The sequence below is a fragment of the Dipodomys merriami genome, unplaced genomic scaffold (assembly GCF_024711535.1).
Source record: "Dipodomys merriami isolate MVZ:Mamm:240054 unplaced genomic scaffold, mDipMer1.0.p SCAF_10, whole genome shotgun sequence".
In the NCBI taxonomy this organism is placed as follows: Eukaryota; Metazoa; Chordata; class Mammalia; order Rodentia; family Heteromyidae; genus Dipodomys; species Dipodomys merriami.
This window is the reverse complement of record NW_027202271.1, coordinates 7711518-7726240: the sequence shown is the minus strand read 5'-3', so window position 1 is coordinate 7726240 and position 14723 is coordinate 7711518. Positions and strand designations below refer to the sequence as shown.

The 14723-nt window shown below is 44.3% G+C and overlaps 1 protein-coding gene and 1 long non-coding RNA gene across 3 annotated transcripts in view; both read left to right on the top strand.

Moving 5' to 3' along the window:
- The window catches only part of LOC138836286 (uncharacterized), a 445512-nt gene that overhangs the window by 229532 nt on the left and 201257 nt on the right, over positions 1-14723 (top strand). The window lies entirely within an intron of this gene.
- Positions 7365-10073, top strand: LOC138835877 (golgin subfamily A member 2-like). Its single transcript, XM_070034490.1, has one exon. It carries the CDS (start codon positions 7365-7367, stop codon positions 10071-10073), a length of 2709 nt encoding a protein of 902 aa, XP_069890591.1.

Genomic DNA, 14723 nt, shown 5'->3' with positions numbered 1-14723 from the left:
AATTCCGCTGTAAAACCATCTGGTCCTGGACTTTTCTTAGCTGGGAGGTCTCTTATTGCTGTTTCTATTTCAGTGCTTGATATGGGCCTGTTAAGATAGTTTAACTCATCTCGGTTTAGTTTTGGCATGTCAATATTTGCTAGGAAGAGGTCCATTTCTGTCAAGTTCTCAAACTTATTAGCATAAAGTTTTGAGAAGTATTCCCTTATAATGTTCTGAATCTTGGTTGTTTCTGTGGTGATGTTTCCATTCTCATCTCTGAGTTTATTAATTTGGGTGTGTTCTCTTCTTTTTCTGATAAGATTTGCTAAGGGTCTGTCAATTTTGTTAAGTTTTTCGAAGAACCAACTCTTTGTTTCGTTGATTCTTTCTATAGTTTTTTTGGATTCTAATTCATTTAATTCTGATTTAATTTTGATTATTTCTTTCCGTCTACTGGATTGGGGTTTATCTTGCTGCTCTTTTTCAAGGAGGTTTAGATGTGTCATTAAATTGCTAGTTTCAGATCTCTCCAATTTGTTGATGTAGGAGCTCAGAGCTATAAACTTGCCTCTGAGTACTGCCTTTGCTGTGTCCCAGAGGAGCTGGTAATTTGTGTGTTCATTTTTGTTGAATAGCATGAACATTTGAATTTCCTTTCTAATCTCTTCCATGACCCACTCTTGATTCAGCAGTGTGTTGTTTAGCCTCCATGTGATACCGGACTTTCTTTGGTGGCTTTTGGTGTTGAGTTCTAATTTTATTCCCTTGTGGTCAGAGAGAATGCAAGGTATAACTTCAATGTTTCTGAATTTAGACAAGTTTGCTTTGTGGCCTAAAATGTGGTCTATTTTAGAAAACGTTCCATGTGCTGCTGAGAAGAATGTGTATTCTGATGCTGCTGGGTGAAATGTTCGGTAGATGTCTGTTAAGTCTAGTTGATCTGTGCAGTTGTTTAGATCTGCGGTTTCTCTGTTGAGTTTTTGCCGAGTTGATCTATCTAGTGGGGAGAGTGGTGTGTTAAACTCCCAAACAATTAATGTCTTTGCATCTATATGGGATTTGAGGGAAAGTAGTGTTTCTTTGATAAATTTGGGTGCTCCATTGTTTGGCGAATAGATATTTAGAATTGTAATATCCTCCTGAAGGAGAGATCCTTTAATTAGTATGTAGCGACCTTCTTTATCTCTTCTCATGAATTTTAATTTGAAGTCTATTTTATCTGATATTAGGATTGCAACTCCCACCTGTTTATGGGGGCCGTTTGCTTGGTAGATTTTGTTCCAGCCTTTAACTTTGAAAATGTGTTTGTTTTTACGGGCAGGATGTGACTCCTGCAGGCAGCAGATAGAAGGGTCTTGTTTTTTAATCCAACTAGACAGTCTATGTCACTTAATTGGAGAGTTCAGTCCGTTAACGTTAAGAGATAGGACTGAGAGGTATTTGGGAGTTCCTGCCATGTTATCCACCTTCTTGGGGGCTGCGAAAACTGGGTTCTTCCTAAGGTTCTTGGATTCTCAGTTTGGGTGCAGTTTCTTGGCCTTTGTTGCGGTCTTGTTGGTTTTCTATGTGTAGGACATCTTTAAGAATCTTTTGTAGGGCTGGTTTGGTGGAGATGTATTGTTTCAATTTTTCTTTGCTATGGAAGGTTTTTATTTGGCCTTCAGTTATGAAGGAGAGTTTAGCTGGGTACAGTATTCTTGGTTGATAGTTGTTTGTTTTTAGGGCATGGCATACATCATTCCAGGCTCTTCTTGCTTTGATTGTCTCTGCTGAGAAATCTGAGGTGATTCTAATTGGTTTCCCTTTATAGGTGATTACCCTTTTCTCCTTGACAGCTTTAAGGATCTTTTCCTTGGTCTGAGTTGATCCTGTGTAGATTATAATGTGACTGTGGGATGTCCTATTCTGGTCTGGTCTATTTGGGGTTCTAAAAGCTTCTTGTATCTGAATAGGCCTATCTTTTTGTATGTTTGGGAAGTTCTCTGCTAGGATCCTGTTAAACAAATTTCCTAGACCATTAACTTCTGTTTCTAGGTGCTCCTCTACACCCATTATCCTTAGATTAGGCCTTCTGATGGTGTCTTCCAGGTGTTGGATAGATCTATCATATTTCTTGGACTTGTCTTGGATGGTTGTATGTTCTTTCTCTATAATATCTAGGCTGTTTTCAATCCCTGAGATTCGATCTTCTGCATGGTCTAACCTGCTGTCAAGACTCTCTACTTTGTTTTTTATCTCTTTTCCTTCTAGTTGGTCAGCTTTGATGGCTTCAAGTTCTTTGTTGAAGCTCTGTTTTAGGTCTTGTATGAATTTCTTTACTTCCTTAATTTGGTGTTCAGTGTTTGTTCTCAAATCACTTAGTTGATTGGTTATGGTTTCTTTGGACTCCCATTCCTTCTGTTGGGTTCCATTCAGCATTCCCTTTGTGGTCTCCCTAACTTCCTTCAGCTCTTTGTTAATGGATTCCATGAATGCCTTTAGTGATCTTTGTGTATTCTCTACCTGGTCTCTTCAGTCTGTGGGATTCCTGTAGTTCTCTTTCCTCTCGTACATGGGATTCCTGCAGTTCTTTTTGAGTGTTCTCAGCCTGCTCACGCCATTCCTCCCTTTCTCTTTGAGTATTCTCAAGTTGTTCACGCAAATCCTGTATCAGTTTTTGAGAAGCTTCCTCACACTTATGATATTCCTGTATAAACTTCTGGGATGCCTCCTCTCTCTCCCTTTCACGCTCATACAGAGTCCTTTGTAAGTTGTCAAACTTCTCATTTATCATGTTTGCCAGCAGTGTTTGTAGAGCTATTTGGGAACTCTCCTCTGGCTTATTCATTATCTGTTCTGACCCCTGATTATCAAGATTGGGACTTGAGATATCCGGATTTGCCATTTTTCTAGTGTTTTTTCGGCTTACTCTGCCCATTTGAGATGAAAATAGCACCAGTTTTGTGCTAGAACACTATCTTAAGGCAACCATCAATCAAAGTTTGCATTTGTACAGTCAATATTCTACAGATACAATCTAGTTCAACAGATACATCTATTCAACATCAAACAACTATATGTTAATGGGCTTCGAACTGCAGGGAAGAATTTGGAAAACCAGAAATTATTAGGGTTAGGGAGAGATGTGGGTAAATAATAGGAATAGATTGGTGTGGGGAGGCACAGGGAGAATTAACTATGTCCTAATCCCAATGCAGGAAATAGGTTGGGTAGGATGCATGTAGAGAGAGAGAGAAAAAAGAAGAATGGGAAAGGGAAATGAAAAGAGACCAGAAAAAAAATAGAAACGTAAAAATGAATATTATTATGGAGATTAAAAGACCATCTATTTAGAGAGGAATGTGAGTATATTAATAGAAGGGTAGGGACATAGAGGAGAAGTGAAAAACTTAAAAAAATGCTTAAAACATTATATAGGTATAAAGAGGTAGTACTGCTATTAAGGAATTTAAGTCTCAGAGGTTTTGAATTGAGTAATAAATTTGTGGATTAAATGTGTACACAATGGGGGATAGGTTCTACTAGTTAACTACGGGTTTATCTGAGGATGTGCAGGACAAGAGTTAAGTCACATTCAGAAGATCAAAAGAGAAGAAAAGGTGAAAAGGATTAGAAAGGGAGAAAAAAGATCAGAAGTTCAGTAGAGCTAGACAAAAAAACAAAAAGATAGTTAAGAAAGAAAGAAAAAGAGAAAGAAGACAAGAAAAGAAAGGAAAACGCACATTCATGTGTTCCTAAAATAAAAATTATAAGAGGAAAAAAAAGTTACTGGAAAACAATTATTTTTTCAAAAAAGGCAAAAATTAAAGATTAATAAAATTTTTAGAAAAGGAAAAAAATTTATATATATATATAAGGTACCAAAAAAAAGAAAAAAAGAAAAAAAAGAAAAGAAGAGGAAGAAAAAAAAAAGTTCTTTGATTTTTTATTTTTTATTTTTTTTGGGAGGCATGGGAAGAATCCTGTATCTCCCTTTTGTCTGTAACCAGCCTCTTGTTGGAGTCTCTGGTCAGCTTGAGGTCCTGTGGCTTGATTGGTTTCTTAAGTCAGTTTGTTCGAACAGGCAGAAAAATGCTCTGCTTTACCCAAGATTTTGAGATCCCCCTCCCAGATTAGTTTACTGGGAGGGTGATCTGCTTTGAGAATCACAAAAGAGGGGGATGCAGTGGTGAGGCTAGGTTCTGGGTAGGGTTGAGGCCTTTCAACAATCAGTAGCTTTTTCCTGGGGCTAACACAGAGCCCAGCCTGGAGCCGTTCTCAGGGTTTCTGTTTTTCAATTGATTGTGGAGGCTGCTAGAGGGAGGGGCAGCCTCTAGCTCTGGTTACCCAGTGAGGAAAGCCACTCCAATGGCTGGTGCCTGAGCTGGGTGACTTTTCCCTGGATGGAGCTGAGTCTGGCAGGTCACTTCGCCGTTAAGTTCTTGTGACCTGCTAAATGATTCGTTTTATTCCAAGGCCTGGGTTGGAGCTGGCAGCTCCTCCAAGCTTTGTCAGTATCCAAGATGGAGATCACCGGTGCTTGGGGGGGGGGGGGGGGAGGGATGGCCTTCCCTCCTCTGCTCCCTGAGAAGGAGTGAGGACGTCGGGCTTCTACTCACGTTGAGTCTTGGATCCTGGGTCGTCTCTGGTCTGCGAACTGCAGGATGAAGATGTCCGCTCCTTGTCGGTTCTTGCTGGTGTTGAGTAGAATCCGCTCGCCCACTGCGTCTGGCTCCTTCGTCCCGGACTGTCTGTGTGAGCGCTCAGTTATGGCCCGGGCTGCGGACTCCGCCGCGACCCTGCCGCCGCCACGGTGGCTGCTGGCAGGCGCTCAGATGTGTCTTTTTGCCTTGGCTTCCCCTCTCTTGTCTAACTCTCTGTCCTGTGATGGCACACTTGGTGTGATTCTCTGGCTTAGGACTGTTCACTGGAACTCTAAAACTGCTTTCTATGCGAGAGCTTGTTCAGATTCCAGCTTCTCCTCCGCCATCTTCCCGGAACCCTCTCCTAAGGTATTTTTTAACATATTTTATTGTAAAAATACTGTACAGAGGGGTCTAAGGCAATTATTATTTTCTCATTGTGTTGGGTTTAAACTCAGGACCTTGCACTTAGTAGACAGCCAGCACTTTCTTGCACTGGTAAATTTTAAGATAAGGTCTTACTTCTTGCATGGATTCTGTGCTTAAAACATGATCTTCCTATTTTAGGCATTCACTTTCAGTGAGATAACAGCATCTTAGCTTCCACAACTACCCTTCACCTGTTGAAATGGTCTCTCACAGATTTTTTTTCTATCTGAGATTGCCCCAAACCACAGACCTTCCCAAATCAGCCTGACAAGTGGCTGGTATAATCGGAGGAAACCATCTCCAGTGATTGCATCAGACAGGGACATACATGTATATCCAGGTTATTCTTGAACCACAATCTTCCAACCTCAGCTTCCCAAGTAGCAAGGAATACAGGCATGAGCCAGTACAAGCAGCACAATCAGGAACATAGGAAGGATGACTACAAACATCCCCCTTCTATTGGATGAGTACTGCCTAGTACTTCACTGTACTTCCTCAGTAACCAGGACTCCCAAAACATTGAAATATTTGCAGTTTTTTGGTCAGGCAAGACTGTCTTGGAAACAAAGGCAGTAAAGAAGTTAAGGGAGAAAAATGTCCCCTCTTTTGGTTCAGATTGACGAGTTCCATTGAGAAATCCCAGGAACAGAGATCTAAATAGAGTATGTCCATGACAATTAGTATTTGTCTGCCTGTCTCACCTAAGATCTATCAAGCTACCACCCTGCGTTCCACGTGGCCATATTGAGAACCAAGAGAAGATACATTCTCACATTCAGGTTATTAGAGCAAGGATGGACTGAATTTAAGGAAGCTGATGCTCCAGAGATACAGAATATAATCTCACATGAAAATATAAACTACACCAATCAGGTTACCTTTGGTGAGAGTCTGGATTCGAATAGACATGGAGAACTCAAGTTGATTACCAGTAGCTTACAGTTGATCAAAGAAGAAAGACTGGAGAAGGAGAGAGAAGAAGAAAGGTGGGAGAGGCCATGACTGATGCTGGTCAGTGAGCAGAAGAGAGTGGACAGATTCACAGTCACAAATGGAAACTTCCAGGAATGCTGAGAAATGAGAAAAATGAAAAGCCTGCTTAACTGCACAAGGTAAAAGCAGATTAGAAATGTTTTCCACTTAAGTAATTGTAACCTCATTGCACATGCTTAGGAGAGTCTTCATCATTCAAACACACAAAAACAATGAAAGGAAACCAGGATTAAGTGAGCTCTTTGTATGCAATGTACTTGCTGAGTGTTTATTGTATTTTCTCCTTAACTCAAAATTACATAATATATGCAGTTAATACCAGAAAATTCTGGTCCATCATTTTCACACTAGAATTCTAATGGAATATCTAGACCCACAAAATAGAATAGCTATCACCACATGTTGTTAACAAGTATTTAAAATGTAGGCAGTATAGAAGTATCCTGGGGGAAGCCCTTAAAGAGATCTGGGAAGGCTGGGGTTATGGGGGAGAGAACAATACAGACATCCTCACTGGGTATCAGAAAGCCTTGACGATTTCAGGTCAGTTCTGCTTCACTCCAGAGACAAACCCCAGGGAAAAACTAGAGTAGCACATGGCAGCAGGAGAGAAGAGGAAGAGCAGCAGCTGGGAAGCAGGAGACCAGGAATGGATCATGCTGACAGCCTACCAGGATGAGAAAGAAACATTGGGAAAAACATGAAAAGGATTGTGAAAATGGGACTGGCTGGAAGAAAGGATGGGGTTCCCTGGAGGGATTTCTAAACTGTGAAAGAATGGGAAACAGAGCTGTGAAGGTAGAAAAGGGAAGGCATGCAGTTCTGCTGTTGCAGATTGCTCATCTATTGGCCCTAGAACCAGGGTTGATTGTTTATGGTAATGTGAGACCAGAGAAATCTAGAACCCACTTAAATTCTCTAAAGAATCACAGTTGGTATGAGGGAGGCCAGGAGAGTTGACTTGTAAAACTGTGCACCTATCCATCAAGAGCTGGATCCAGTAGCATGGGGGAGGATCTGCTCTCATGGTGACTCCACCCACTCTACCTGAATCACAGGATTCTGGCCACACCCCTGACTTCATGTTTCTCTGACCAATGGGATACAAGAATTGAGGACACGCCCATATTCCATGCTGCCTAGTAGCACTGGGATCCCCTCTATTGGCTCACACCACTAAAGGAGTTGAAGGAGGTAGAGGTGGTGAGTGGTGAGTGAGCAAATTGAGCTGATTTTGAAGAAATAGTTGGAGGTAGAGTTACTGGTGATAGAACAGAATTGATCTTAGACAGCCTGGGAATGTGGCCCCCCCACCTTCGCCGACCCAGTGCTGGGATGCCTGAGAAAAAAAGAGAAAAAAAAGTAGCTGCAGGAAGGAAACTTCTGCAACAATACCAGCAGAGGAATGGTCCTGCTAGACCTGCAGAATCCAAGAAGAGGAAAATGAAAGAGGGAGGTAACCCCAAGACAAACACCACTGGGGACTGTCCTTTACTCAAGGGTGCGGCCCAAGACCACGCAGACCCTGAGCCTCCCCCTCCCCTGGGCACTGTCACAGCTGCCAGGGTCCAGAGCGTCACAGGTCCCAATAACACCAAGGACCTGGAGAGACACCACCAACACCTGGTGCTTGCCCTGGACTCCAGCACAATACAAAAGCAGCAGCTCTGCATTGAGATCGAACACCTGAAGCAAGAAATGAAAGAGCTGCAGGCTCAACAGGAGAAAGACAAGGAGAAGATGGCCTGTGTGCACGAAGCCCTGAAAGCAGAGCTGGAGCAGCACAAGCTGTCGATACAGATGCTGATTAGAGAAAAATCAGACTTACAATCTGCCCTGGCCCACAAACAGCAAGAGGCCGATGAAAGAGCACTGGAGCAGGAGGGTCTTACCAGCTGCCTGCAGGCTGCACAGCAGCGAGTAACAGAACTCGAAACAACATTGTCTGCAGTCAACACCACGCAGACTGAAACTGAGCACACCAACATAGAGCTCATTAAAGCCCTGAATCGCGTGAAGCTGCAGCTCCAGGAAAAGAACAGAAGTATTGAAGACCTGGAGGACGAGAACACCGAGCTGCAGGAGAGGCTGGAAGTGCTCCTGACACAGAAGTCCAACATGAAAATGGAAATCCAGAAGTTCCAAGAGGAACTAGTGGAGCGGGCAGAGTTGGAAAGCCAACTCAACAAGATGAAGGAGTTGGTGGCAAGATTAAAGGAGGAGAGAGACACCTTTGCGGAGGACCTGAGGCTGGAGAGCTCCACGGGGAAGGAGAAAGTGCAGCAGCTGCTAGAGCAGGTGAGCCAGCTGAGAGAGGAGAAAGAGCAAGGGGTGAGGCAGGTGCTGGAGCTGGAGAGCAAGCTGGTGGAGCTGAGAGAGCAGCTGTCAGAGCTGCAGCCCCCACAGCCTCCTGCAGGGCCAGCTCAGGCTGAGCAGCAGCTGCAGGCCCACACCCTGCAGTTGCAGAAGGAGCTCAAGACCCTGGAGGAGCAACTTCACCTCCAGGTGGAGGAGAACCAGAGCCTCAGTCTCCAGAACCTGGAGCAGCAGCAGCGGCTGTGGATACTGGAAAAGAAGGCTGAGGAATGGGCACAGCATGCCGAGGACCGGCGCAAGATCTTGGAGACGATCGAGAAGGAACAGGAGACCTTGAAACGCACGCTGGTGCACAACCGCCAGCTAAAAGAAGAGCTGGCCCAGCTGCAGGATGCCTTGCAGAGGCTGAGCGCTGAGAAGGGGGAGCTCGCCAGCATCCTGCACACAGAGCAGCAGGAGAAGACAACCCTGCAGGCGAAGCTGCATGAGCTGGAGGAGGAATTCAAAGAAGGAAAAGACGCGGCTGAGTTCAAGCGCCAAGCAGCTGAGGATCTGCAGGAGCTGCATGACAAGTACCTGGCCCAGGTGCAGGAGCTGAGCGCCTCCTGCAAACAGCACAGGGCCACTAACCAGCAGCTGATGTTAGAGAAGGAGGCCCTGCAGCAGCACCTGCTGAAGCAGGGCCTTCTGATGGACCAGCTGAAGCAGGAGCAGGTACAGAGCAAGTTGCTGGCGCAGATGGAAAGGGAGAAGTTACAGGACACTCTGAAGTGCCTGGAAGCAACAAGACAGGAGAATGCGCAGCTGCGGGCCCAGCTGAGCGCCCTGGCTTTCCCCAGGGAAGATGAAGGCCTAAGCCAAGAAGAAGACAAGGGTGAGGAGACGACTCCCCATGATGTGACTGTCCCAGAGGACGTAGACAACCCGCAGAGCATGTGGGATTTTTACATGGACGCACTGTCCATCGCAGAAGGCAGGAAGGTGAGGATGAGCCGGCAGCTGCAGGAGCAGCAGGCCCGCTGCGGGTGCCTGAGTCAGCTGGCAGCCCAGTGCCAGAGAAAGCTGGAGAGCCAGGCCACCTTCCCCCAGCGCTGCATCCACAGGCTGTTCGGCAAGAGGAAGCAGGACACACAGGCGCCCAAGAAGCAGCTGCACATCTCCTTCCCTGAAGACCTGGCCGGCAAGGGGCACCCCCAGAGTCAGGTGGACGACCTCCACCATTGCTGCAGCCAGCTGACCCAACACCTGACCACCATGGAAGAGACCATCGTGCTGTACAAGGAACAGCTAGAAGTCCTGGAGAAGCTGTGTCAGGAGAAAGAACAGTGTGTGAGCCAGCTGTCCCTGGAGAAGAGGAGGAAGAGGAAGGAGCTGAAGGAGCTGCTGCTGCGCCTTACAGGGGAGAGCACAGAGTGCCAGGACAGGATGCTGGCAGCCGCCCAGGCCCCTGCTGCCGAGGCCCCCTCAGACCTCTCAGTCCCCCTGAAGACGGAGGTCAGGGAGGAGCAGCAAGGCTGTGAAGATGTGCATCTTCAAGAAAACTTGAAGCCTGTCCTTGAAGAGGATGGGGCGCCTGGGCCCCTGGAGAACCCCACTGCAGAGCCTCCTGTGCCGCTGCTGCCTGCCATCCAGCCCCAGCAAGAGCCCACAGACGGGGGCGAAGAGTCCTGCCTCCCTTTCTTCTATAAGCCACAAGCAGATGATGTATTTGAAATCATCACCATCTAAAGACCTGGCAGCCACTGCCTAGACAAGTCGACTCCTGTCCTCTTGCAGGACATGGCAGTTGGGTGGCATTTTCTTGGTTCTTGTTACTATGGGAGATGGTAAGGGTAACAGTAACAGAGCAGCCAATCCTGAGAGGTGGCTGATCTTTAGGAAAGTATATTGGTTGCTAGTGAAGGGTCCCAGGTAATGTTTTTTACAATGACTAAATTCTTTCCATGAATGAAAAAGATGGGAAGTGATGGCATAGTTTTCACTTAGCATATTGTCTTAGTGATACTTTATAAGTCACTTCTCTATTAACGTTCTGGTGTTTGTGATATATTCTTATGCTGATTTATGGCATACTTTTCATAATTCTTTAATATTTTTGAGGAGAAAATTTGTGTTTTTCCCCCTCAACTGAGTTATTTCATCATTTAACCTTGTATTTTGGTGCATTCACGCATTTTAAATATGGTGCACCAGTAACAAATTCTTCTTTTAAATTTTAATCCGACATAATGCTAGTATGGTGAAGTGAAAAAAAAATAGTACAAGCTGTTAAAACAAAAATGTTTTTAAACCTGATAACTTGGAAAAAAGAAATAGTGATATCAGGATAAATGGAGGATTCCTGTAGTAGAAAAAATACAAGAATGTGCTGAAGTATAATGCAGAATAATAACACACAATTGTAGAATGTGTATAATGAGAATGCCAAATATCTCAATTTTTCACTTAGGAATTGTTCAAGTCGCATATTCAGTGAATCAAATAAAGTATCAAAATTAATTTACTCTCTTTGTGTGTGTGTGTGCATGTGTGCTGGTCTGTAGGCTTGACCTTGTGTGCTGTTCCTGGGCTTATTTTGCATCCCTTGTGGCTTTTTAGTAGATAGAGGTAAGAGTGTCTCTGACTTTCCTATCAGGTCTGGCTTCAATTGCAGTCTTCAGATCTTAACCTCCTGAGTAGCTAGGGCTACTATTGAGAGCCCGTGGTACCTATCTCTGTCTGTCTGTCTGTCTGTGTCTCTATGTCTGTGTCTGAGTCTGTATGTCTGTCTCTGTCTGTCTGTGTCTGTTTCTCTCTCTCTCTCTCTCTTTGGTGTAGGTTCTCGGGCTACAAATCAGGGCCTGGGTGCTTTCCTAAAGGCTAACTCTCTGCCACTTGACCACTGCCACACTTCAGTACTTAATTGACAAGAAGAGTCATGAGGACTTACCTAGGCTGACTTTGAGCTGCAATTTTCAGATCTTAGCCTCTTGAGTAGCTAAGATTATACTTGTGAGCCCACAGTGTCCAATGTGCTCTTTTTTAACTTACCACTCAAACCTAGTAGAAGATTAAAAATTAAAATGTATCCTCTTGTTTGGGACACTGCTGGCAGTAACTTCTGGGTAAATGACACAGCATCAGTGATATGTTAAAGATGAGTACACACTTCCCACGATGAAACCAGTGTCCTCTCGGTTCCTCACAAGAAATAGAGAGGTGACACATACTGCCTGAGTGCACTGTGGTTGTCTATGTCATTGCCATAATTATTCTTTCATGCATAAGGCTGTTTCTCTTTCCACAAGGAAGTGGAGTTCATTCTCTCTTTCTTTGAATGAGTTAATTTTGAGTCTTCTCGTGACCAGAAGAAACTGATGAAAGTGATGCTGCTCAGTTTTGAGTGCAGCCTACAATGAGTATTATCTACCTGTTTGCTCTTGCCTACTAATGAACAGGGTATAAAGGAACTGGCTAGAGATTACTGGAGAGAAGAAGAAGATGTGGAGCTGCTTTTAAATGCCCTATATTTGATGAGCCTTGTAGGATCTTGCAGCATAACTGAACAACCTAACAATGTTCCCAGCAAATCATTGACTGAAAGGCAGAGCCATTAAGAAGTTGTGAAGTTATGGTTGTTACAGGACACTAAGTTTGCACTGACTGGTCACAAAACCAATAGATCAAATATGCTTTTTATATGCAAAACAACTGGTTTTAGTCCCTGGAGTGGCACTGTAACCAAGAATGATCCCTGCCCTCCATGAGCTGAGTGTGTCAAGGGGGTGATCACACAGAATTAATAACTTCAGCATTCGAACTGGAGATCAGGGACAGGTGCTTTTTCTTAATGGTGGTACTGAATTTGAACTGAGAACATCATCCTTTATAGGGAAGAATTCTCCTGGTGATCCCTGCTTCTAGCCCTTTATGACACTGATCATGTTTTTCATTTATTTATTTACTTACTTTTGTGCCTGTCCTGGGGTTTGAACTCAGGGCTTAGACACTGTCCCTAAGCTTTTTTGTTCAAGGTCAGTACTCTACCACTTCAGCCATAGCTTCACTTTTGGCTTTTTTGGAGCTAATAGGCTTTCTTGCCTGGCCTAGCTTCACTTGGTGATCTTCAGATCTCTGCCTCTTGATTAGCTGTGATTATAAGCCTGAGCTACTGGCACTGATCTGAGCCACTGGCTGACACTGATCATCTTGACTCTTGCTACCTGACTAGGCTGACTTCAGAACTATGTTCCTCCTCCTCTATGATATCTGTTGTCCCTGGGATGACAGGTGGGCATCACTGTGCCTGGTTTCTTTAGTCCAGATAGAGTCTCCTGCCCTTTTTTACCTGGGTTGATCTGTACTCATGGTGCTCCATTCCCTGGCTTTGAATAGCTGAAATGGCAGGTGTGTCCCACAGCACAAGCTGCTGCTGTTGTAAGCCTTCGCCTAGTTTGTTTTTGAACCATCAGGCTAAAAAGATATGTGAAGCAGGTTTGGACCTCCCTTGGGTGGGCTTTACTATTCTGTGGTCGTTGATGGGCCTCAGCTAGGATTGCCTACTGCTCAGACTAGGATCTCAGGCCTGCTTGGGGAAGCACTGGGTATGGCTTCACACTTGTTTTCTCAGTGACTGCTTCTATATATGGCTGCCTCCAGCCCTCTGCTGCTGATGAGAGCAAGAAGCAGCCAGTCCAACAGGAGTCCTCCTGGCTCTCCTTAAAGACAGCTACACAGGGCTAACTGTGCCTTTTAATTTGACCATGAAGAGAAGAAAGAAATTGCAGTATGGAGAATTTACCTAGGCACTGGTACCTTAGAAAACGTTTTAGTCTCCCCAGGGTAGACTTACTGACTTCTCCCCAAAGTAGGATACACAGATCTATGGGAGCTTTATCCTCCACTTGTTTTTCCTAGGATAGAACTTACTGTCGGTCGTTCTGTGTGCATCAGGGTTTCCTTGGGTATTTTTCTTTCCTGTGGTTCCAGTGTCCAGCCTAAGGTGGCATCCTGGCCCAACATCAGTTTTCCTTTAGTTGGCCATTTGCACTGTGTGGCCTTTTTGCCTGGATACTGTGTCTGAACTAGGCCCCTCCTTTACATTTCCCCAAATAGTGAATGGTTGATAGGCTATAGAGTCTCAGGTGCTAAATTATGAGTATTTCAGCTAGAAAGCCAGGCATTGAAGGTTTGGAATGGTACCATTCGGGGAGCTCTAAAAACATTGTCCTTGGCACTGTGGGCACCATTGAATATAAAAGACTTGAGCAAAGGACACTAGCATTGATTTATGTTGACTTTTTGGCCACTTCTCCTTCACAGTCTTCCCAAATGAAGGAGGCCTGTTGCACAATATGTGGATCTCTGAACTGGAAAGTTTTGCCATATACAAGAGAGTTTGTTTATAAGGCTACCACTGGAGGCAAGGGAAATGAAGTGTTGGGGGCCTTTGCATTCATGGTCCAACTTTCTGGCTTCCCATTGGTGCAAGTTCAGTAAGTGGCAGGATTAGGATCCTCTCGGAGGACAGTTTTTAACTTCCCATTTCCAAGGGTCCCTCCTCAGACCCAAGCGCAGGGATGATAGCTGCAACAGATTTGAGCTACTTCCAGATTCCTACTAGCAAACACTCAACTGCAAGACAACCATACATCAGAGGGGGTGTCTGCCGTAGAGTAATTGGGTATAAGTTGCTCAACTCTGTTCTCTGAAACTGATGATAAAAGGGAATAACTAAAGCCAGTAAAGCAAAGCAGGTTTTTTTTCTGCCTTTCCATTTCTAGGGTGTCATCAGTAACTCAGCAACTCATTAAAATCAAACTAACAAAATAGAATAACTTTAGAATCTAGAGTTAGTGCTTAAGACAAAATCACATATGGTCAAAATTGTACTTCAGCTTCCTCTAGTGCCTATAAATTCAGTCACATACCACTTAGCAAGGCTTGCTTTGGTCATCAGTGGACCTCATACATGAAAGCGAGCACAAAAGAGGATTCTGTAGCTGAAGAATTGCGGCACAATGACATCAAATGCAGCACAATGTATGTGGTGATGCTTATTGAACATCCTATTTTTTACTGCCTATGTTTATTATTTTTTATTGTGAAGGTGATGTACAGGAGGGTTACAGTTACATAAGTAAGGAAATGAATACAATTCATGTCGAACATTGTTAGCCTTCTCATTTTCTCTTGCTATCCCTTATACCCCCATTTCTTCCCCCCCCCCTCCAAGTTGTAAAGTTCACTTCCAACATAGTATCTTGTGAGTATCACTATTGCATTGGTTCACTCTTTGGACATCCTATTTCTTTGTGTATGTGTGTGTGTGTGTGTGTGTGTGTGTGTGTGTGTGTGTGTGTGTGTGTGTGTGTAAGTTGTATTATTTTAATTAGTGAA